The sequence below is a fragment of the Epinephelus moara genome, chromosome 8, assembly GCF_006386435.1.
Source record: "Epinephelus moara isolate mb chromosome 8, YSFRI_EMoa_1.0, whole genome shotgun sequence".
Taxonomy (NCBI): Eukaryota; Metazoa; Chordata; class Actinopteri; order Perciformes; family Serranidae; genus Epinephelus; species Epinephelus moara.
The window spans coordinates 28,285,434-28,310,513 of record NC_065513.1 but is presented as its reverse complement, the minus strand read 5'-3'; the positions used below and the strand labels follow the sequence as shown (position 1 = coordinate 28,310,513).

The 25,080-nt window shown below is 41.2% G+C and overlaps 1 protein-coding gene across 2 annotated transcripts in view; it reads left to right on the top strand.

The window, feature by feature from the left end:
* Nucleotides 1–25,080, top strand: part of oxct1a (3-oxoacid CoA transferase 1a) — a 60,223-nt gene that overhangs the window by 19,880 nt on the left and 15,263 nt on the right. For both annotated transcript variants that reach the window (XM_050050079.1, XM_050050078.1), the window contains exons 8-14: nt 6,609–6,716; nt 7,060–7,174; nt 8,894–8,988; nt 9,661–9,709; nt 10,161–10,233; nt 12,595–12,670; nt 24,628–24,717. In XM_050050079.1, the coding sequence (XP_049906036.1) occupies nt 6,609–6,716; nt 7,060–7,174; nt 8,894–8,988; nt 9,661–9,709; nt 10,161–10,233; nt 12,595–12,670; nt 24,628–24,717 (606 nt within the window). The remainder of the gene's footprint in view (nt 1–6,608; nt 6,717–7,059; nt 7,175–8,893; nt 8,989–9,660; nt 9,710–10,160; nt 10,234–12,594; nt 12,671–24,627; nt 24,718–25,080) is intronic.

The following is a 25,080-nucleotide window of genomic DNA, read 5'->3' as shown; positions in this document are numbered from 1 at the left end:
TGATCCTGGTTCTGGTCTTCTTTGGATCACCACCACAGTGTAGTTTTTACTTAATATAATTCATATGTGCTTTGAATCCAAATTCATATAAAAATCCTTATTGCACATTATAGTAACAAGTCCTCATTACTCATACTGGTCCTCATTTGTGACATACTATATGTGACAGCAAGAAAGTTGTCCTCAGTGTAGTGTCACTTTTTTGACTTTGAGCTGAAACCTCTCCAGAGCAAATGGTGGTAATTGCAGTGCTGGCCAGGCTACAACCACGGCAAATTGCTGTAATAACACTGGACAGATGGGTATAAAAGCCTTTGACACCCCCCCCCCCCCCCGTATGCTCATTTGTATGCATGTAAGGAAAGAAAATGCATGACAATGACACTGGTAGCATCGATACTGTTACCTACATATCCATTTAACAGAGACTATCTTGAAATGCAAGACTACACATCAGTCTATGAATCAGCAAACTTGATAGTGATGGAGGACAATGAAATTCATTTAGAGTAGCCTTGAAACAAGTGCACATGCCTAAGAGGTGCGCTCATGAATGAACTCCAGGAAGCCAAAGACTTGATAATGTTAGCAGAGTTACAAAACCAGATAACATGAATTCACTTGTCAATTCTCTGAAACAAAATCTAGGTCGTCTATTTGTCTGTGCATTTCTGTTTTGGCATTGGTGCATAAATTTGTGCACGTAGAGTAAATTCAATTAAATCCATATTGGCGACTGATTAAAGCAGTCGACTGAGTGTAGTCTGTGGGTTTGCAGCTGCTCAGGTCAGGCCTCTTCTGCATTAATTTGAGCTTTTTGAAGATGTAGTCCCATGTTGAGCTGAACAAAAAAGCTAATTGATATTTTGTAAGTAGTGTATCTTAGAGCTTACCTTTTTATGGAGATCGCTGGTGGTGTTTGCCCATCTGCATCACCAAAAGAAATGTTCCCAAATGAATTGCTCCCATTCATGAAACCACACTGAGCATTTTTGGTGATGGCATTGACTTGTGTAAGAGTAGGTTGTGTTTTGAAAACACTTAAATTCATGTGTATGCTGACATTTACTGATGGCTAACACTAAAGCCGGTGACAGACTGTAAGGCTGTGGTTTAATAATCAACTGTACTGTAGGTCTCTGTATGGGTGGTTGAACAGAGAGGCAGAAAAGGGGAGAGTAGAGATAAAAAGAGATGATGGGAGCCAGTAGAAGGGGATGACAGATTTGCCGAACATATGCAAAAACTGAATGTTTGAAATGGCAAATTTGCATGTGATACGCTCTGACGATAAGTTCAAAGTTCCCTGATGACTGCCTATCATCTGAATCTGAAGCACATTACACGGAGGCTTGTGTGTCCTTTGAAATGTAAACATCACTATTTCAGCAGGGACTGGAGTTTGAAATCCTTATGATACAATGTCCTTTGGTGTGCAGTATGTGTCATTTGAAAAAAATGTATTTTTAGTTCCTCTAATGTTGTCAGGGTTTGCATTGGCTGGCTGTCTCTCATTTTCTGGATACCATAAAGGCTGTCATAGGCGAGGCAAGTTTCCACTGAGAGGAAACAGATTGCTCATGTTGTCAGTATTCTGGGTTAGAGGATAGAGCCGGAGCTGAGCCCCGAAAGTGGCAGCAGAGCGTGGCCAAGTGCCCACATACACAAACACACACGTACGCACACTGGGAGGAAGATGGAGAGGCTATAAATACACAGGGTAATGAGAGTGTGGTGTCGCTGTCATCCTCATGCTCTGTCGCCCGTAGCCACACCATCTCTCTCTCCTGACTGTCGCATCTCGGTACGCGCACGGACGCGCACACAAACAAAACACAGACATGATGGATAATGTGCTCAGGTAGCTCTGCAATTAAAGTATTAGCCAGTGAAGCTTTTACAGGCTGTAATATCTGAGTTTGTCAAGGTGTTATATGAATCAGATTTAAGATTTGAAAAATGGCACTTGAAATTGACAATACTCAGAAATTATGCAGATTTATTAATTTTTTGTGATTTTTGTAAGTTAAATAAATGTATTAACTCCGTCTAAGTAAAATTTGTGCCCTAGTAGTGGTAGAGCCCAAAGGCCCTGACACACCAAGCCAGGGGTAGGCTGTTGGTTATTGTTGGGCTGTCAGTGAGCTTCTGTCACCCTAGTTTTTGCAGCGTGTCCCGCACCATTGGCACTAGTCATCTCTTATCTGCTTTTAAATGGCTGACATAGCACGTTGAATTGGTGCTGGAGATGGCAGAGCCCGTCTGTGGATGATATCACTCTGATTGGCAGTTCCGCTTAATAGGCTCTGTGCACCAGCTCCACTACTTCCTGGAGTGATTTATCAGGTGTGCAGCACACCCAGCACACACCTGATTAATCACTTAATCCAATAGTATAGGACAGGAAATACTCATGCCTACTTCCTTTCAGGAAGTAGTGGAGCTGGTGCACAGAGCCTATTGCACAAGAAGAGAAACGAAAGTGAGGCAAGTAAACAAATGGCTAAAGTCAGAGGGTGTGAGATAAAAAGAAACTTGTTATATTTTATATTAGGTAAGATTATTTCTTAGACATTGAGCTTGTTAGCAGAAACAATTTGTCATTGTTTATTGTTCACGAGCACATGGTAAATATACTTTGTTCTTTCAACATTAGCTTGTGTTGTTAATGTGCTAACTGGCTAACTAGCATCTTGAATCCGTCCTGTTGGTCTTCCACTTTCCCTTTTTGAATGGCGAATACAGACTACCAACGCTTACTAGTATGGAGAGTTGTTTCCTCTTTCGCAGGTGCCGAATGTACCTAGATGGCCGTTGGCCATGGCTGTGGTCTTTGCGGTGTGTTCAGGTGCAACGTTTTGGCCGAGACACAGGCGACACGAGACATCGCAAAAATCGGCCTTTGTCACTACTAGTTCTTTGATGTCTGTTTGGTGTGAATGGGCCTGGAGTAGTGATGTCAGTCCCCCCAGTGAAATAGCCAAAAATCCACTGGCTAGATTGAAATAAAATTTTATGTAAATATTCATAGTCCTTTTTAGAAAATAAATATTTCTGACTTTTGTGACACTCAGACATCACCGTTGCTACCACCAGCAGGCCAGATCTCCACTTGCACACAAATTTGAAGAGCTTACAATGTGTTCAATTAGAAAATGAAAAAAATAAGTTCTAGGGAGCAAAAATTTGCTTGGTAAATATAATGTCATTACATGCCCTGGATATTGAAGTTGTTTGTGCACAATAAATGATCTCATTTTAGTTGTGTAATGTGGGTATCAATGATCACCTGAGTAAAAAATTTAAATGTTTTTGGTGAAACAACAAAATTCTCCTTCGGCACCACCTTTTTTTTTTTTTTTTATCTAGGAATGCTCTTAAAAGTGTAAAATTACCAATGTTCCTCAGTCATTCAGCCCATTGCCTTTGTAATCAGGGATGTAATGAAAACAGTAGCCTCTAGAAGCTGTAAGCTTACTAACAATTTGCTTAAATTAATAGGATTATAATGTGCATACAATCTTAAGACAAAAACACTTGGTCCTGTTTGTTCATTTGAAGATTGTCACGTAGGCCAGATGGTCACTGTGAGTGTGATCAGCTCAAATTAATACCTCAGACCACTCAGTGTGTTTGGTACTGAAAGGTTGTGCATCTGAATTCCTGCCCGAAAGCATGCTGGTGTTTTTCCATCTACCGATCATAATTGGTTTTAGTTCCATGTACTTAGAAATGTGGTCTAACTGTAAATGTAGCACTGTTTGTTTTTATTTTGGCTGAGCAAACATCAGTGATAAGCGTGGCGCATTTCCAGCATTGTTTAATAACTGTAGAGAAAACACTGTGTGCAGCACCACTGCCGGTGGTTTATTCTAGGAATCTGGTAGCATTGTGATTTAATCAGTTTGAGATTAACAAGATTTGACAAAGCTCACAGCCTAAAAAAGCACAAACCCTCGAAAAAAGGCTTGTTGTGTCCCCCGAGGGCACTTTGATTCCCTCTATCCTCCTGCCAGCTCACTTCATGCCTTGCTCAGCTCTCATTGATGTGAAAATCGTTTTACAGATACAGGAATATCAATGTGTGTGTCTATGCGTGCACCAGTCTGCTCGCTCCACACACCTGCTCGTTTGTGCGTGCGCCTGTGTGCTAATTCTTGTGTGTTTTATATTATTTTATTTTAATGCTTTATCCGTCCCCGTCCGTTGAACCTCCCGTCTGAACTGCATCTGAGCACCGGTGCAGGCGGGACATATCACCTAGATGAAAGGAACAGGAGGCTTTTTTATGTACACAGCACATTTAAATTGTATGAGCTTGTTATTGTGCTGTGACTTAGCTTTGGAAGGCTAATTGAAAACCCAGCTGAATATGTGGTTTGGTTGCATTTGTGTAAGAGACCAGCAACGGACATGGAGAAAGCTATCCTGGAAGTGTGATTTTGTTGTTGTTAGTTTTTGATGGACACACTGTTTGACATTTTATGATAGAGGGGACAAAATTGGGCACTGATACTGTTAATTAAATGAATTCAGCTGCAGTCTTGAAATTCATGCCACCAAATATTTGCAGTGACTCCCTAACCCCCCGCCAGTCTTGCCTGTTTCATTACTGTAACTGTTTTTTAATGTGATGAGCTCAGTCTTGCTTGATGAAGACGTCTATGGAAATCATCACTCTCACAAAAGACAGATCGAGCCCCCAGAGAAAGATGTGGGTGGATGTGTGGGACTGCTGTATCAATTCTCTCGCGCTACCAATCTCATCTCGCACAGCCTCGTTTTCACTGCGGAGCATCAGAGAATCACCATAACCCGACCAATGGTGCCAGAAAAAGAGTCTAAAATCACTCCACAGCCCTGAGTGGCCCGAGCTCGCCACAGACCAAAGCCTGCGTATCCATGACAACGCTAAGATGGGATCCACTCTTAGCCATTGACTCCTCTCAGTCAGCGCTGAGTGCTGAGGGAGGAAGTGGAGATAAGGAGAGATTCAATTCAATTTGCTCTGAACGGCTGCTTGCCCCTCATGTAAATGGAATAAGTAGGTTACACTCTGAGCCGCGCAGGAGTGAAGCACAGAAACGTAAAAAGGGAGGGTGAGGGTGAGAATTATGTTGTCATGGTTAAGTCCCCTTTTGCTCCCTAAAGATGTGATGATAACTCCGGTGCTTGGGTTGCACTCTTTTTTTTTTTTCTTTCCCTTTTTAATTTTGTGTCGTTTCAAGTGCTTTCCCCTCTTGGATACTCAGGATGAAAGAAATTGCGCCTCCTCCCTCTTGAGTCTCTCTTATTTGATAAAGGAAACTCAATCTGCTAAAAAAAATGCCCACTATCCCTTCCCAGATTAGTTTGAGTCTCATATTGGCTTAAAATCTCAGGGGCTACTATGTTTATTATGTAAATACGAACATGACATATGAGTTTTAGGAGCGAGAGGAGGCTAAACTGGGCAGAAAAACTGCGCCGAGCCCACATATGCTGTACAGCCGACCCTGGACACCTGTTTAAGTGGAAGCTGTAGGCTCAGTTTATAGCAGTTCCTAATGTTACCTAAGGAGGAGGGAGCAGGTGCGTTCGTTCTGGGATTTGTATCCCAGTCATGTTGACCCAACTCTGCTTAAATCAATAGCCATTTCCATTTGTGTCTTGTTAGTCAGAAAGAAATAACCCCTTATGTACACTCTTTTTCTCTTGCTATGTAAAGGTGGTGCACTTCTGCCGCAAAGTCAGGAATATATTGTTTGGTAGATATCTGAGACACATACCTTTCATAATATGCTGCCATATTAAATGTGATTTAAGTGTTATGAGGGTAGACTATATAAGTGGCCAATGTTATAGCAGCTCCACTGAGATCCAAAAACCAAGCTGAGCTGTGTAAAAGAGTCTTGTGAAATACCTAAAAATAAAGATATGAAGATAAACATTGTTTTCCGCATAGAGGAGTAAAAACTGTTTCTTTTGACCTCTGTGTTTGGTTAGACCGAAATCCCTCCCAACGCCTAAACAATCTCCTCCACAAACCCCTTCTCTCCATCGCCTTTGATCCCAGGATCAAGCTATGTTCCCTGGGCATGGTTTGTCAGATGATCCTCTTCTGTTTTTAGTCCGCCAAGCTGGCTTTGGGCACACAGACAGCTTTCAGTGGACTCGGCGGGGAGTTGCTTAAATGAATAAACGCAACACATTCTCCCACAAATATATTCCCCTGTCTTCCCCGTGAAAGACATGACAGTAGCAGAATTTTTAAACCTGCGAGAACATATTTACTCGTGCGTCACCCTCACTGCTAATTGCAGCTCAATTTAGGATTTAATCAACCAAATGGTAAGCCAAACGTCTGCTGTAAGTAATGGTTAAGCTTTCCCAGTCCTTTTTTCGCCTTTTAAAATTTACCCAAAAAGTTATTTCTTCAGACTAAAAGGCAAAACCTTTTCTGGTCTTTATCAGGTAATCTGTTAAATTTCATAGCTGGGTGGGCAGAGGTTATTTTCTGGTAGCGCAGTTCCATCAGTGCGTGGTTTCCTTATCTGAACTTTAATCTCAGCGATGGTGAGACATTGCTCAGGTGAAGGTGGAGCTCATCACTCTGTGTCTCTGTGTAGGTGGAGGAGGTGGTGGACGTCGGGACCTTTGCCGAAGAGGACATCCACATACCCAGCATCTATGTCCACAGGGTCGTCAAGGGAGACGGCTACGAAAAAAGGATCGAGGTACAAAACAAGGCCTTTGAGAGCCTGAAATGAATGAAGAGATTATACATACATATCCATTCTCTCTATAGTTTGTGGATTATGTCATTATGTGAGAGTCACTTTATTGAAAATCGTGCTCTAGTCCACAATTGGCTAAATTAATACCAGAATGATTAATCTTGTAACAATACAGTAGAGTGAAAGCCTTTCTGAGCAAGCCATTGTAGCAGGGCTTTGCATTTCCATCATTGTTCAGAAACACACATGCAAGCTCGTATCCATGTGTGTCCTTGTACTCATCCAGAAATAGCCTCTCAACATGCTGTCTCCCTGCTCCTCATATATCTCTGTATGGTTCCAGAAACGCACGGTAAAAAAAAGCCAAGAAGAGAAGCCCAAACCAAAGAAGGACTCTGATATTGTTCGGGAACGGATCATTCGCCGGGCTGCTCTGGAGTTTGAGGATGGGATGTATGGTATCCTTTTTAAGTGAACACAAGCAGTGAGCAAAATGCAAAATCACATTTTTTGCTTTGGTTTTACCACAAGTAAAACAAAGCAAATGTTGGTCAATAGCCACAGAAAATGAGAAAGCTGTGCCTTCCTGTCTTTTCACCACACATAATGAACAGTTGCAGCCCTTGCGGCAGCTGATTGCACCGGCAAATTAAGCACATACTGTTTTTGTCAGCATTTCCATTTTGCATGTTATTGTGATGGCGTTTGTCCTGCCCCATGAAAGCAGCCCTCGGTTTTTGAGTGGCTGATCTGTGATTAAGCACTCAGTGATTTGTGGACTTATTCACAGTGCCCTATAATTCAGCATGACATATGTGGTGTCTTGGAAATATTAAGACTTCATAAATCTGTGTGTATGAGCATTTTTCACACAACAAATCTTTCAAACTTTTTCACACAACACAACTGTTGATGATGACTGCACAAAAATGTTCAGTGTGGTTGAGCAGTGTATGGTTGTTTCTGTCAAAGCAGCTTTCATCATAATACTGTATGTTTCTCTTCATCTTAAAGGGACAGTTCACCCCAAAATAAGATAAAAAAAAAATTCTTCCTCTTACCTGTAGTGCTATTTATTAGTCTAGATTGTTTTGGTTTGAGTTGCTGAGTGTTGGAGATATCGGCCGTAAAGATGTCTGCCTTCTCTTAAATATAATGGAATTAGATGGCACTCCGCTTGTGATGCTCAAAGTGCCAAAGAAACACCTTTGAGAAACTCAACAGCAATGTGTCTTTCCAGAAGTCATGACCTGATTATTCAAGATCATCCACAGACCTTGTTGTGTGCAGTTTCATGTAGGAACTACTTTTTGTCTATTGAACTACACCCGCTAACCGTATCCCTGCGCAGAAGGAGGCATGCATCTACTGCTAGCTCATCTGGCACCACTTAATTAGCTAACGTTACAGCTCAGCTGATAAGGATGTCATTCATGTGTATATTTTGCACTGTCACATGCACAAGCCTTTCATCCATGAGTGATGAAAGGTGAATGAAAATAGTTCCTACATGAAATTAATTTCAAAAACTCAACAGCAATGTCTCTTTCCAGGAATCGCATCCTGGTTACTAAAAATAATCCACAGATCTTGTTGTGAGCTGTTTCATGTAGGAACTATTTTCTTTCTACTGAACTACACCCAGCAACCGTCTCACCGCGCAGAAGGAAACAGTTGTGCTGTACTGTTAGCTTGCTCAGTGGTGCTATGTGAGCTAGCAGTAGATGCACGCCTCCTTCTGCGTAGGGATACGGTAGACAGATGTTGCACAAACAGAAAGTAGTTCCTACATGAAACTGCTCACAACAAGGTCTGTGGATTTTCTTGAGTAACCAGGTCATGATTTCTGGAACGAGACATTGCTGTTGAGTTTTTCCAAATGTATTTTTTTAAGCTCTGAGCATCACAAGCTGAGCACCATCTAGTTACATTAAATTCAAGAGAAGGCAGACATCTCTACGGCCGATATCTCCAACACTCTGCAACTCGCACCAAAACAATCTAAACTGATAAACAGTACTACAGGTAAACCAAAACAATCTAAACTGATAAACAGTACTACAGGTAAGAGTAAAAATATGTTTTTTTAATTTGGGGGGAACTGTCCCTTTAATATCTGAACTCCACTGCAGGATTTCAAATGTAATAGTCACCATCCTTAACAAAGAACCAATCAGCCAACCTCGGTATTGGTATTCCCATGCTGGCCAGCAACTTCATAAAGCCAGACATCACAGTACACCTCCAAAGTGAAAATGGAATTCTGGGACTGGTAAGACTCCTACAAAGAGCTTTCTTCCCACTCAGGCTTCAGCACTTTTATTCTCAACGAAACAAGATAATGAGTAGCAGCATATTTTCTGTCCTGTGTGTAGACGCTTGTTTAAAGCAGCAGTAAACGTTTTTTTAAATGAATTGTGCTCTGAGCATGTAACAAGATGAATAGCCACTCATTTGAGCAGTATCACTCCTAGTTTGGGCCCTCAGTTAAAATGTGCTGGGTTTTGTTATGTAACAGATTGTGGCAGTTTGACAATTTCTCATACATTTTTCTTTCTCATAATCATTATTTGCTGGCTGAGCCTTTCAACAAAGGCTGCTGCTGCTATGGAGTGACTTTCCAATCAGCTGTGTTGACAGGAGAATGTAGGCGCCTATGCTAATGCATTATTTGTCAATGTTTCTTTTAATTACGAGTGCCGGGTTTAAGAGATACCTCTCCTCTCCTCTCCTCTGCTCTCCTCTCCTCTCCTCTCCTCTCCTCTCCCCTCCTCAAAAGGACTGCTCCCTTTGTTGAGCACAGAGAAAATCAATGTCTCATCAAATCACAGAAATGTGATTGTGTCTGTCCCTCCGTTGAAAGATCATGGCTGATGAGGCATGTGTGAGTGTATGTGTGGCTGCCCGCCTGTGCGCACGTTCATGTGTATCTCTCTGTGCATAGGGCCCGTACCCCACTGAGGATGAAGTGGATGCAGACCTGATTAACGCTGGTGAGGGTCATCCTCCTAATCAATATCCCCAATGATAAATTCATGTTCTTAATAGATAAAAAGATGTGAAAACATAAGCCTGATAAAGTTAAGAATGGATTAAAAGAGCTTTTCAGCTAAAACAGGACTTCTCTTTTCCTGATTTCCTTAATTATACACACACTAAAAATGCTAAATAAAATGGATTCTCTGTAAAAATCATCTAATATTTTATTCAAATGCATTTTTAAAGTGATATTAACATCTGACACCTCTGGTTTCAATCAATACTTAGTTGATGCACATTTTTTTTTCAGTCATCCATTCATTGATTTTGTGTATTTCTTTAAATTATCTCTGTAAACTGTGTTGCTTTTAGATAAATGTGTTGTTAACTTAGCTTTGACAAATCAATCCCAGTGTTTTGTTTGGTTAAAAAGAAAAAGAGTGATGTCATCTGTGTGTTCTGCAGGGAAGGAGACTGTCACTGTGCTCCCAGGGGCCGCCTATTTCTCCAGCGATGAGTCATTTGCCATGATCCGGGGGTAAGGCTATAACACATAAGCTTTGAGAATGTATTTGCTGACTCAAAGTTAGATGTGTCTGACTTTTCTGGGTTTGCACAGTTCATTAATCCTACATGTCACTTCTTTGAACTTTGCAGTTCAGTTTGTGTGAAAAACAAAACAACAACACACCTGTTAATATTTTCTCAGCAAATTTCCCCTTAATTCAATAGTTTTTCACCTGCACCATAAGCCAGGTAGAATCATTGGATTTGACCACAGGACATCGACACTGGATATTAACGAACAGCCACTGTCACCAGCACAACTAGACAGCAGCCTTGCCAATATTCCCAAGGTCCCTGGTTCTTATTGATTTGCCAGCTGTCTGAGATTGCCCACCCGCACACCCTGCAGCATCACTTCTGTTTGTCCACCCAGTGGAAATCCAAAAGTGCTCATAAATAGCGCTGTCCAGCCACATTGGCAGAGACCAAACGGAACCAGGTGTGTGTGTGTGCATTGGTGTCTGTGTCTGTGTCTGCTGGTGTGTGAGTTAAGAGTCCAGAGATGCTGAGAAAGAATAACGCAACATATGGTGGATTGTGAGCCATCTTGCCTCAAATACCACCTCAGCTACATCTTGTACTGGGATTACATTTAGACTTGTACATCTTTATCACAAACCTTAATCACTGCTTAGTTTTCTTAAGTGTTGTGTTTGGCCTCACACCTGTTAAGTGTTGCCACATTCAATGGAGAAATAATAAGGAAATTAAAGGAATGCTTCACCCAAAGAATTATCATTTGTATATCAGTTTCTCACCACATGTTACCTTGAGTTGTCATGAGTTGTGTTTGAGTTCATGGAAGGTTTACATATAGGTTTGCTTTATGGGCCCCTTTTATTCCAATTCATCAAGACTTTTCACCATTTTTGGATTCACCATTTACTATGGAGGCCTGTGAGAAAAACAAAGTTTTCTTCATGAATACAAGGGGTGAGTGATTAATACTAGGGCTGCCCCCTAATAGTCGACCAAATGTTAGTCGACCAGAAAGGTCATTAGTAGTCGGCAAGATTTCAGTGGTCGCTTAGTCGCAGAAAAAACAAACAAACGTGAAACTCTATCAGGAGCTGCGCCTTGTCAAAATAAATCAAAACCTATATGACTAGACCATGTGGGAATTTAATTTGAAAGGACAGACACAGGAAGTGACCACACTCAGCAGTCAGACAGGAGTCACGTTAATTTCCAGGGCTGGTACCTGCGGTTATTCCACAGGCTAGTTAATAACATGTCGGGCAGGAAATCCAAAGTGTGGGATCATTTTGAGAAGGTGAAGGACGAACCCAAGGTGATATGTAAACTCATCTTCATTGGTCGACTACAAACATGACGTATCATCTGAAACATGGAAGTAGCTACATGCCCATTAGCCCACAGCGTCATTAACAGGCGGCTCGCTCAGTGTGTGACGTGCACTTGTAGATAAAATATAGGCCTATATTAATGAAGGTTCATTAGTACGGTTTTGTATTTCTCTGTAATGTAGCTCAGTGTTAACAATGTTACTGATACTATTCTTTCTCACACTTTCAACTCAAACCATTGTGTTGCCTCGCCCAAAATATATAGTTTAATAATTAAATTAACATCATAAACCAAAATATATAGTTTAATAATTAAATTAACATCATAAACATGCAGTGACGACTATTGGTTGACTCAGAAAATTCTTAGTCGGGGGCAGGCCCTAATTATTACACAAACTATGGTATTGTTGGGAAGTATTCCTTTAGGATACTTACAATTTTACTGTAGACAGCAGTGCCATAGGTCCTGGTTTAAATCTTTGCAATTTAAGCATCATAACAATGCTCCTACCTGCTCTATATGGACTGTTGGATTCCTCACTTTGGACTTTGGACTCCTTTTGTTTTTTAGGAGAAATAGGAAAAAAAAGGAAATAAATAACTTGCCCACAGAATCAGGCTTTAATTTATTCTGATAATACAGTGCATTTATATGTAACAGGCATTTAATGTGGTGGCTGGAGCAGACAAGACCTTAAACCAGCAGAAACAAATTATGCAAAATACAAATTATATTATAGAAACAGATTAGTTCTAAGAAGATACAGTCGTTAGAAAATACATGAAAATACCAGCGTTTTACTGATAACAAATTCTGCTATAGTGAAGACATTTGTTTGTGAGAATTCATTCTGTCGTCAAGTATTTGTGTTTGCATTGTTTGTCTTGTCACAAACAAACAGGGTAAATGTAGCAAAAATATATGCTTTTTCTGTTGGTGAGTGGACTTCACGAGTGAGTTCATAAGATGAAGTGACTCTGAAGTTGACAGCTGTCTTCTTCTATTGTGTCATTCTCTTCAGGGGTCACATCAACCTGACAATGCTGGGAGCCATGCAGGTGTCAAAACATGGAGACCTAGCCAACTGGATGATCCCAGTAAGTTTGGTTTTGATGACACACATCTATTACCTTTGTTCCAAATTCATGCTTTCTGCCCTGTCTGCTGGGGGTCAACACACTAACATCGGTACAATAGGTGCATGCTTTAACTGCTGCTTCGTGAAGCTTATAATAGTCTGTTTTTGAGTTTATGTCAGAGACTAAGGCTTGTGGTGCTCTTCTGTTGGGTTGTGTAATATTTTACTGGTAAACATGTTGTGTCCTTGTGTCTACATAGTTCTACTTTTTTGTACTCAGTCTTTATCTCACAGGTCAGAAACTCTGAATGTTTCAGTAGTGTTAAATACTTGAGTTTTTTTTTTTTTTTTTATCACCCAGAACATTTTAATATTTATGTGACTGTCAGCCAATAATGCACTTGACTTAAGGCTTTACAGTCGTGAAGATCAAGTTTTTAAACTCGTTGACACATCCATATGTTCTTTTTATATGCTATGAGACATACCGAGTAAAATAAGTGGTCAACACCATGGCTGAGTATTTCTGCCTTGGAACTGCAGCTTACCAATGATAGGAAGGTTTACATTAGCAGCACATCATTAGCTGCTTGATAATGTAGTCAAGCTGAAGGCTAATGATATCAAACCAGTAAGGCTGCCCCCCAACTAAGAATTTTCCTTGTCGACCAATAGTCGTCATTTAGGGCCATTAGTCGACTAGTCGCCCACATGTTTACGATATTAACCTAATTATTAAATGATATATTTTGGGCGGGGCAACACAATGGTTTGAGTTGAAGGTGTGAGAAAGAATAGTATCAGTAACATTGTTAACACTGTGCTACATTACAGAGAAATACAAAACCGTACTAATGAACCTTCATTAATATAGGCCTATATTTTATCTACAAGTGCACGTCACACACTGAGCGAGCCGCCTGTTAATGACGCTGTGGGCTAATGGGCATGTAGCTACTTCCATGTTTCAGATGATACGTCATGTTTGTAGTCGACCAATGAAGATGAGTTTACATATCACCTTGGGTTCGTCCTTCACCTTCTCAAAATGATCCCACACTTTGGATTTCCTGCCCGACATGTTATTAACTAGCCTGTGGAATAACCGCAGGTACCAGCCCTGGAAATTAGCCTGACTCCTGTCTGACTGCTGAGCGTGGCCTCTTCCTGTGTCTGTCCTTTCAAATTAAATTCTCACATGGTCCAGTCATATAAGTTTGATTTATTTTGACAAGGCGCAGCTTTCACGTTTGTTTGTGTTTTGTTTTTCTGCGATGAAGCGACCAATGAAATCTTGCCGACTAATGACCTTTCTGGATAGAGATAGAGATGGGGACCAATTTGCATATTTATTGATCCACCCAAACTAAATGAAGCAAAGGTGTATATACTTGCATCTAGGCCATTTTAAGGCATTTTTTAAATGGAAAGAAAACTTTAAATATGTAATTTTAATGAACACTCGTGCATTTTTAGGAGTTAATGCCCGGAGAGGAACTTTTAGGAGAACTATGTTCATTATTTCTGATTTGTCTGTCACATAAAATTGGTCAAAAATCTTCCCTAAAGTGGAAAGTTACATCTTTAAATTGCTTGTTTGGTTCGACCATCAGCCCAAAACCCAGAGATATTTAGTTTGGTGGTATATTATCCAGCCTTAGACAGTTTAGACTCTTGTTTATTTTATGCATGGTGACCTTCAGCATTACTCATAAAGAGAGATGTCTTGGCTGAAACCAGTGCTGCCTTCAAATGGGGTTGTGTTTACTGGGTTCTGGAGAAGAGTCCGTATGAATGCTTCCCTCTTGTGGTATTCACAATCTCTTTGCTGACATTTTAAGAAATTGTGGATGACATGGAAGTTCATTTTCTGGTGAATGATAAGTTGATATTTTGTAATTCAGTCATATAGGGTTGTTCTTAGTAATCTCATATGTCTGAGGAATGAATTCGAATTCGAATGAATTCATATTCGGAATTTGTAGTCATATGTCTGTTCATATTTCCCACAGCCTTGGGTTTTTCCTCTGTCCTTTGCATTTCCTGAATTATGTTACCCACTCAGGTGCTAAATTGTTAGCTTCGGTGGCTTCTTTTGGCATCCATGTTGCCGTTGCCTAGCAGTGGTCTCCTCACAACTTAACCACTTGAACAACAAGTATATATTGTGTACACTACTTCCCATGCTGTAACCGCCAGCTTACGAGTACCATTAGAAGGCAGCACGATTCACAAAGGTGCAGCCTCGGTTGTTGGTATTCAAGAGCACGGAGATATGCTCGTCACGGGACCGAGGGGAAAAGTGTTGTTTGTGAGCGCCGCAGATTAATTGGTGGTCGACATTATTGCCGGATTTTGCATCAGGTCAATTGGTCTTAAGTCCACATCGGCAACAGTCGTCCTCTGTGATTACTAAGGTCAAGAACCCATTAAAACACTGCTCACAATGTGGGAGGGCTCAGCCAGAAATGCCCCCTGGCAAGCAGCTGTTTCTGCTCGACTGAAGTGTACATGCAAGGTTGCTTCAGCCAGAGCAACATTTTATAGATGCGTCTCCTCTGAGCAGCCAAGTGGATGCAGAGTGTTGAAGATGTTTACATGTGGAGACCTTAAGAATAAAACCCTTAAAGTTAAATGTGATATATTTAAAGCAGCACCGTGCAGAAGAATACTGTTGTTGTTGATGATCGCTAAATTTCACAGTGTTATTTATTTTCTGTTTACCTCTCCAGTTGTACTTGTTTGTCCATGGTAATTGCTAATTAACTGGTGCTTGATTAAACACGCACAGATATTGAAGGCCTGCAGTGGAGCCGTTATTTAGAAGCAGGGAGTTTATCTTGTTTGGCCATTCTAGTGTCGGACAGTTTGAACAGCAGAATAATGCAGAAGCACAGACACAAATACTGCTGTCCTCACCTACACATTCAATCTTCATTATCCCCTCTTTTGAAAGGATTGATGAAGAGAATTACATTTCCCACCTTCTGGGATAATGAAAATTATTCACTATCCAAAGATGGGTACATAGCGTGAAATTGGAAATGTTTTACGTAGGAGTCGGGGACGCAGTACTCTCAGCGTGATTATGTTGATTTTGAACGCTTTAAATATGCAAAATGCAGATGAACATTTTCCAGTTGAGGGCTTTGAAATGCTTTTACATCTCTACCCAGCCTGAAACATCTAGGAAAACAATAGATGGAGAGAATGGGGTAATAGAATAAAGGATGGCATTTTGGATTTAGTGTGCTATTTTATCATTTCGCTGCTGGAGCTTTATCAAGCTGTCTTAAAGGTAGGGGTCTCACAGACACTGATGTTTCCTGTCATGAGTACCTCCTCGCAGATTTCTCAGCCACACGCTGTTTTTTAAAATGAGAACCAAATTTGACTTTTACTGATTTTGACTGCCTGAGCAGCGCTACTTGAGTCTTCACTCAGGGAATCTACAGATATAAATGAAGGAACACTGAACATAATCAAGTTGACCAAAGCAATAAAAACATATCCGGTCAACTCAAATACAGCTGTGAATTTTATAAAACACAATTCATTTTGATGGGTGTTGACTTTAAAGTGAGAAAACAAGCGCTACGTCAGAAATATATTCCAAAACCCTGGAGGCTCAGTATAACTGCAATAGCTCGAGCTACTGACTATTAAAATGCCGTTCCTCGCTCAAGTGCTCATGATAAAGCCTGATGGCAGTTTTAATGAAGGAGCTGCTCGAGAGCATAGTGTCTTCTTTTTTTTTTTTTTTTTTTCTCCAAACGTCAGTCTCTTTCCTGCTGTATTAGAAACAAATGTACCTGGACACAGCGGCTCATCATTTAAACATGCCGTATTTGGTATTAGTAGTAGCACAAAACTGTTAGTGGCTGTTTGTGTAAAATTTTAAATGTTTAGTTTTTGCTCTCCCAAGTGTAGATTACACCGTATTCACAAGTTACACACTGTAAATAGTTATGTTTCCCAGTTACTTCGTGACCATTGTCCTCCTGTCAGTCCCGTCTCTCCCTCTGATTCTTGTCATTAGTTGTCTGGGTAACGAAGGCCTGTAGCAGGCAGTCGCTATGTTATTAAATAGAGAGCCATTTGTATCAGACAGCGGAGATTGTCAGAGAATTTGTGGGGGAGAGAAAGGAAGCCAGTTGGTAAGTGGGAACACTTGGATTGTGAAGGGGGTCATTTTCTGTGGTGTTTCTGTCACTGACTGGAAAGTGAACACTTGCGCATCAAATGAGGAAATCGTATTCTGTTGTCATGGCAACACACAAAAAAATATCAAGCAAACCCCCAAGCCTAGTAAGACAAATACAGTGTTAGTCAAAGTATATGTTTGCCATGATGCTTTTCTCATTGATAAGTGCCACTGTAGCATTTGGAACTCCAGTCCACCGCTGTATGTCATCAAACAATCTGCTTTTGAATGAGTCCTTTTGATTGATAATTACTGCGGCCCTGTGAGCTCAGTGCACTGCAGATAGACACAACACAATATGAAGAAACATCTTCACCAACTTGACAACACGTGCAGCATTTAAAGAACATTCACCAGCTTGACGACGTACAAACATCAATTTGATGACATGAAAACATTAATTTGACACATGCAGAATTTAGAAAAGGCGCTGCAAGGGACTCACAACAGAAACTTGTGTCCAAGGGACACTAAAAAGTGTTGCACATAAGCAACAGCCAAGTTAGGTTAACAGCAGATCTGCAATAATATTAATCATGTGATCACACATTCATTTATGTGTGGCAGCCTGCCACGGTAAAAACATCTGCTGCCACAAGTAGATTTTCTATTTTGGGAGCACTATCGGAATATATAACCATTTGCTTATTGATAGCGCCACACTGTTGGAGCGCAGAGAGCACTGAGGGCAGAGACGAAGCAGCAGAATGTCAGGTGCATTGGCCGTGAAACTTTACCATTCATTCTGCTGGGTCTAAAAGTTTGTGTTCACCCGTAGCAGCTGCTTCTCTCATCCATTGATCTGATCAACTCTGAGCAGATTGACAGATCAATAATCCACCCCATGAGTCACAAACTGCTGCTGAGAGCTCTGCCTGTGCTGCCTTCACAGACCCACAAAAGTCTGAATTCAGAGTCAGGACAAAGAATGATACAAAGGGACTCACAGATATTTAAAAGGAAAAAAGAAAATGGAAGTTTGCTGTCGTCCTCCCCGTCGTCACCTACTGCCACACGTACACTCTAATTCTGTAGGAAACACTGATGTTAAGATTAAAAAGAACATACAGTGTGGTTTTCCAACACCACTGACACGTCAAGTTTAATTACTTTATAAAGCAGGATTTATACTTGCGCATCAGCTCTATGCAGAGCCTACGCTGTAGCCTACACATGTGGCCTACGCCATTGTGAGCATTTATACTTGTGCAGTGGTGTGTCTGTGTAGCTCTGCAGTTACACCTCCAAAACACTAGTCGGCGGCGAAGTGCTGTAAACTTTAGTTGATTCAAAACACATAAATCGGCTTCACTATCTAACTCACAAGATTCACAGACAAAGCGTTTGTCTTTTGCTGGACATATTTTCTCCACAAATACATCATGCTAATAATGTTTTTAGCACAAGCCTATGGCATTTTACATTGTATAAATTAGCCTAGGCTTTCTTGTCTTCACAATTTATTGTTTCTTATCTGTGAAATGAAAGTAAATAAAAGCTTTGTTTCCACCGAGGGAAAAGGATTCAGCTTACAAAAATAGACAGGAGGTCTGCATTGCCACAACATGTAGTTACACTTCTTGGGAGGTGCACATCAGGCTACGGCGTAGGGTACGGCACAGGCTCTGTCGACACAGAGCCTACACCGTAGGTACGGTGTGTACATTCGACGCAGAAATATTAATCCCTCTTAAATCCAAACCATGGCCAGAGCAAGCATGTCCCAGCTGTGTACATCACATTTAAGTGTCCCCTGGAAACAGTTTCCATTGTGTTGTGAGTATCTTGCAGTCCTTAGCGTAAATGCTGTGCATGTATCGTGAAATTGTTTTCTTGTGTCATCAAGTTGATGTTCTTGCTTGTGGTCAAGTAGAGTTTTTCGTGTGTCGTTAAATTGATGAATGTTTTCTGAATAGTGCGCATGTGTCGTCAAGTTGGTGAAGATGTTTCTTCATTTGTATGTGTGGTGTCTGTTTGCAGTGCGTAGAGCTCTCAGAGCCACCGTAGATAATGAACAAAAAGAATTTAAGTTTTCTAAATGTTCCCTCTCTGCATAAGACATAGGCACTCCGTGCAAAAAAGTCAGACTTTGAATTGCTACACTTGTTGCCCCATTTTCCTGGAGAGATGGACCAACAGTGTTATGTATACAGAAAACCACAGTATGAAAGCATCCTTACTCTTATAAAGTGCTATAAATAACCCTAGTTGTGTGGCACACTGAGAAAACCTTTTTGGTTGAGTGGGACTGACTGTCATTGTCTCTCGGCTCACATGTTATGATAGGTGTCATCTTAGCGGAGCTTTAACTTGAGAAGTCTTGTGTTATCTGGGTTCTGCACCAGTGATACTGCCTCCTGCAGTCCCCCACATTATCTCTCACTGTTAAAGCCATTATATGAATGGATGTTCTTAAACGCCTTTTTAATTAGCATATGTGTAGGCTACTGTATATGCGCCTCTGGCAGGGATTCATTTCAGAGAAATAGTTCAAAAAGCCAGTGAAAAAGTAAAATAGATGTTTTGTGGGAAATAAAAGTAACAGCAGTGGAAACAAGTGCAAGGAGGTTTTCTCATTACTGGTGCTAATGTGAAGCAGTGAAATAAAGGACCACAAAATTAACAGTGAAGTGCCTTTGTTGTCACAGAGGGTATTTTGCACATCTGAATAGAATGAGGTCTTCTGTAATACGTTATGCAACAGTACAACAGTTCTCCCAGAACAGTATGTATGAATGTGTCCCTGTGATTGTATTTCAGCAACTGTTGCAACGTAGAAGGGAGATGTCTCACAGGGTATCTTCATCTTTGTGTGTGTTGTAGCTAATGATGTGTCTAGATACTGTCAGGTGTTGTAGTTCCCCCACAGTGCTGAGATTCCAGCAGGCAAATGGACACAATCAGAGTGGCGAGGAAATTAAAAAACCTGTGGGGCTTCAAACGGACCAACAAGGTTAATATCATCAAAGCTGTGTTAATTAAATAGCTAAATTACCCAGGCGACTTAGACAGGAGATATTTCTCTCTGGGTATATTGTTCTGACAATCTATTCACTCTGTTAGTCAGTGCCCTGCTGCAGGTTGTGCTGGTCGAAAGCCAGACACTGCGGCAACCTCCAACAGTCTCCACAAAACTATCCATTTGGCAAAATAGGAGTCTTTTAATCTGGTTTAACTCCAATATTAAGAGGCAAGCAATCAAGAAAGGTCCGATTTTTGGCACAGTCGCAGGTGATCAGCTTTACAGAAGCCTAGCAACCAAGCCTAGTCAGACAAAACACGTCTCATATACAGCCAGGCCAGCCAGAAGTTGAATAAAATCACTTTAACGAGCAGAATGGAAGGTTATTAGCTCATCCCGTCGTGCCATTTCATAAACTTGTCCTTCGTCACACGCCCACAGATCATGATAAGTTTTGCTGTATGGAACAGCTTAGATCAAAGCGCTTTCAGATAACCATATGCAAAGCTTTAAATCAAAGACGAGCAAATGCCAGTCTTCCCAGCAATATAGGTCATGGACAATACTCCACGAGCAGCAGAGCCCACGCCTGTCTATCTCCACAGCAATGTTATTTTATATTTCTAGATACGACAAGGTCATAAACATCAGTGAGACATTTGACCACATGCATACACGAGCTGAATTGTTGTTCCTGTATGCTTGGCTGCTGTCACCGCAGCGCAGCACAGGCACTGTGGCTGCATCATTTCATTTCAAAGCTTGCATTTATTCAAAAAGTAATGGCCTATAACAATTCCTGTCACTCGTTGCCTGCAATTCCAGTTGCCAAAAAACACACAGACATTTCATTTTTTACAGCAAACAGCCGTTCCAGTAAAAGTTTCATCGCCCCTGCAGCAAAACATCATTTTGTAATTTCCATTTAAATGCTCATTATTGTTTTGACTTTTTAATTGATCAAAACCAGACTTGTGTTTCAACACGGATGTTTAATTTTAAAAGCAGATGCCCTCCGTGATTAACTGCAGCCTAGTTGCTGGGTGGAGTACATTAGCAGCTGTAAATCCAGACCTGCTACTATCAGGTCAGACAGCTTTATCCCTCCAGGGCCTGTGCACACACCACCTAGCCCTTCGACTGTCACAAAGTGCATTAACATTGATCATATAAAAAGGACACTGTTTCTGTCTGAGGATGGATCATCTTAAGACTCACTGTGCGCTGGATGAAACACTAACAGGAAAAAAAGGGTGAAGAGATTTAGCTTGAAGGTTAAAAATGTAAATTAAAACTATTTTAATAACATATTTTAGTGAGTTTATTCGAGGATGTTAGGTCAGGCCACTTTGAGATGGCGTTCTTAAAGATGATAGAATTAAATGAAATTAAATGCAGCCTCTCCCATGTCCTCAGTCTATGCTTTTACCTACTTCCTCCCCTCCATCTCCCCCTCCCAGCCTTCCTTCCACTCTCTGTTGATATCTTCCCCGCCCAGCTGGCCTCCCCGGAGGCAGACAGTATCCCTACCACACTTGGCATATATATCCTCTGGTTATCGAGCAGAGAGCAAAGCAGGCTCTTCACATGATTGATGAGCAAATGGGATTTTAATTCAGTTACTCAGCCGTCACCCTGTGGCCATATCTGCATGTCAGCCTTCCTTATTTGGAAACCTTCTTTATTGGGAACAATGAGGGACCAGAAGACAATTTTTCACCCGGCTGGCAGTTCTGTCGCTGTGATGATCTCTCAGATTGCTTTTTTCTTTAAAGTATTTTTCCTTTTTAAATAAAAACCCACTGTGAGTTAAATTTTTAATGAAAACATGTATGTATTTTCTTTACTCATTGAATTGTAACGACAAAGCTTTAGTGCACTGGCACAGCAGCATTCAGACATGGTTTAAAGCTCCTACTTTAACCATATTATCTAAGCAACTCATTTAAAAGATGAAGACAAGTGAACACTGGCTGCTGTTGTGAAGGGATGCCTCCTGAAGTTTTAACTTCAGTGCAGATGCTTTGCCTCTTGCTCTGTGCCCTGCTCACATTTCTCTGCAATTGTCATCCTTTTCCCTGCCGAAATAAGAGACAGTGGTCCCCAGATATTTGCAGATTGCTAGGGTTGTGATCTATAAAAGAATCTGTGGGCTATGATCATATTTTTCAACACTTTTTATTCTGTCTTTAGTACAGTGCTATTGTTGTCTGCTAGCAGCAAGCCTTTCACAGTTACTGACTGAGAGTTTGTACGGTTAGTCTAGGTTTTACACTCCCAGCTATTTTCCTTTTAAGATGCAGCTGTGGATGGTTTTTATAGAGAAGGTCTAATCACAGTGTCGTTATTGCTCTCAAAATGGTACTAAATTCATCTCTATACTGAGTGCTTTACAATAAGGGCAGTATAAGCACTGAGCACCTCACATGAAAATAGACAGAATGAACAAAAGGACTTTTAAAACAGACAAATATTTAGCGAGCTAGCTTCCCTGATATCTATAGGTAGTGTGTTCCAAAGCTTTGGGGCGTAACTGACAAAGGCTGCATCCCTGATCTTCTTCCAACCTCCAATAAACCAGCAGCAGAGGAACACAGTGTTACTGGAAGCAAATGGTTGACAAGGGAGTTAGCAATGTAGCTTGGTCCCGGCCCATGTAGGGCTTTGTATACAAGGAGGACGACCTTAAAATCAACTCTGAATGTAACAGGAAGCCAGTGCAGAGCAGCTCAGACCGGCCTGATCGATGTGCTCTCTCCTCTTGGTTCTGGTTAATAGCCGAGCTGCAGAGTTTTGAATGAGTGTCTCTGTTTGGTTTTTTGGGAGGCCAGCGAAAGTGCTACAGTAGTCAAGTCGGCTTGAAACTGGTACTATTTGGGGGGGCAGGAACTTTATAGGAACGTCCTCTCGCTCGGCCCTCTCAACCGCCGTGTCTTCGCTGAGAGGGCGGAGTAGGAGGAAGGTTCCTGTAAAGTTACCGGGCTCTGGATGTGACGTAATCGTTGCGCGACCATTTTGAGTTTTAAAAATGCCGGCTATTTTGTCGCTTTCTGTTGACGTCACATCCGCCTTGAGTATATCCAATCAGCACCAAGTAAACCCCAAGCCCCACCCAGGAGTTTTTCGGGGCCGTTCTGAGTACCTACTCCGAGGCAGGGACTTGTTTAGGGCCTGTAAAAGTTACCGAGCTCTGTCCTTTGGGGGTGGTTCCTGCGGTGGAAACGGGCCTTAAGGTGGAAAAATTATGCATTCTTCACCTTGTTATTGGGACTTGAAGCTTAGATCGGAATCCAGGATCACACCAAGACTTGTAACCTCGGATTTAATCCAGGGAGTTTAATTCCCCAGATTTCCATTAATGTATCATGACCTGACACTAAGAATCATGTTTTCGTTACCTTGGAATGAGCCGTTTATATCTACATACAGCGCTGGTCCTCTTCCACGGGTGCGCCCTGTTGTTTCTACAGTAACCCAGATCGGACAAACCAAACACTGGCTCAAGACAGGGCCACTTGTGTTTTCACATTGGCCCAGTACTTCTCCCACAAGCTTGGCACATAGGAGTTGTTATCAGTCTGCAACCTCACTGCGAGATGCCACTAAATCCTACACACTGGACCTTTAATAGCTTAGACCATTAAAAACACCTTCAGAATGCCACAAAAACCATTCGTTTTTAAGCCATTACTCTACAAAGTAATGGTTTGGTCAACTTAATTACAATAAGCACATTTTCTCACTCCCCACTGTTGGTATCTGTTCACGCAGATAGCTTTGGTTTAATTTGCTCAGGTACTAGGATATCTGTCCTTGACATTTCTGCTGGTGCCTCAAAACCAAGGCTGTGAATTAAATTTGACTCGTGGCGTTCACGGCATAGAAAAATGACATTTAAGAATTCAACATACAGCAACATGTCTTTGCAGAAACAGCCTCGCTGCTATTTTGTACAATCCACAGAGCATGCTGCCGACACTTTTCATTGGAGATAATTCCCATCTAACAACTTTCCACCAGAGGCATGGTGCCTATTAAAAGTTGTGCTAAGTTTTCACCAGATATGTTCACCTTCTTTCTCACTTCTAAATATGTGGTTGAGATTTTAAATTGTTTATAACCTGTGTGCTCCATTCTGCATTTCACCGGTTGTTTGTTAAGCTATGCCACAGTGTGTCTCTGCCTCCTTTTGTCAATTAAGCTGAAAAGTAAAGGTAACACACAGAAATAATGATAAAAAACTAAAATAGGATCCAGGTTAGAAAAATAAACCACTTTCTTTTAAGATACTGTGGAATTTTTCGGGGGGAGGGTGGACGTCACGGCTTCATTTTATAATCTTTAATTGAAAAACCTTTTGTGGTGTTGCCACTGTAACCTCGCCACGTATTTCTAACACGGAAGATCCATTTTAATCTCTTCCTCCTGCTCGCTGTCTCAGTCTGTGAAGTTTTTCAGGGTCTTACTAGTGCAGGAATGAAATTATTCTTTACCAAGCACAGAGCATCAGAAGATATCCCCGCATTGAAGACAAAGAGCCACGTTGCAGCTTTGTAAACTTTTATGTATTTCTGATGCGGGAGGAAATTGTTTTTTGGGAGAGCTATCAACATGAATAGGTGGAGCAGATAAGAAAAATGTAGTGCTGTCAATCCTGTCCACCTTTCTATATAAATGCTTTTGTTTGCTGTGCGTTAAACTTGATGGTAATTTTTAAGGCCATAGTTAAGGGCTGTTTAAGATCGGTTTGTTTTATATTGTAAGATGTTCTTGTTGTTTTGTCAACTCAATTTTTATCTTCTATTCTCAGGGTAAGATGGTGAAGGGAATGGGAGGAGCCATGGATTTGGTGGCAAGCGCTGGAACCAAGGTGGTGGTCACAATGGAGCACTCAGCTAAGGTGTGTGTATACATGTATGCTTGTATCGGTGTGTGAGAGAGAGCTTTTGCCACACCTGTTCTAACCAACATTGACTCTACAAATTACCCCAAAAGACTCATTTCCTTTCTCAGGGATCCAGGTCAAAATTAAATTGGCAATTTTCTTTTCCCATGTTGGTACCCTCACTCGTGTACCTTTGTATCTGCTTCCTGCGATAATGAGTGTGAGTGTTATGACTGATTAAGGATAATTCTGTTAATGGATTGCTTAATGCCTCTTTACCAGAGAGCGCCAGCTCACCCTGATGAGGTTTTGCACACAAAGCATCTCTTGTTGGTTTGTCTTCAGCTAATTTGGAATACAAGTCTAGAACTGGACTCA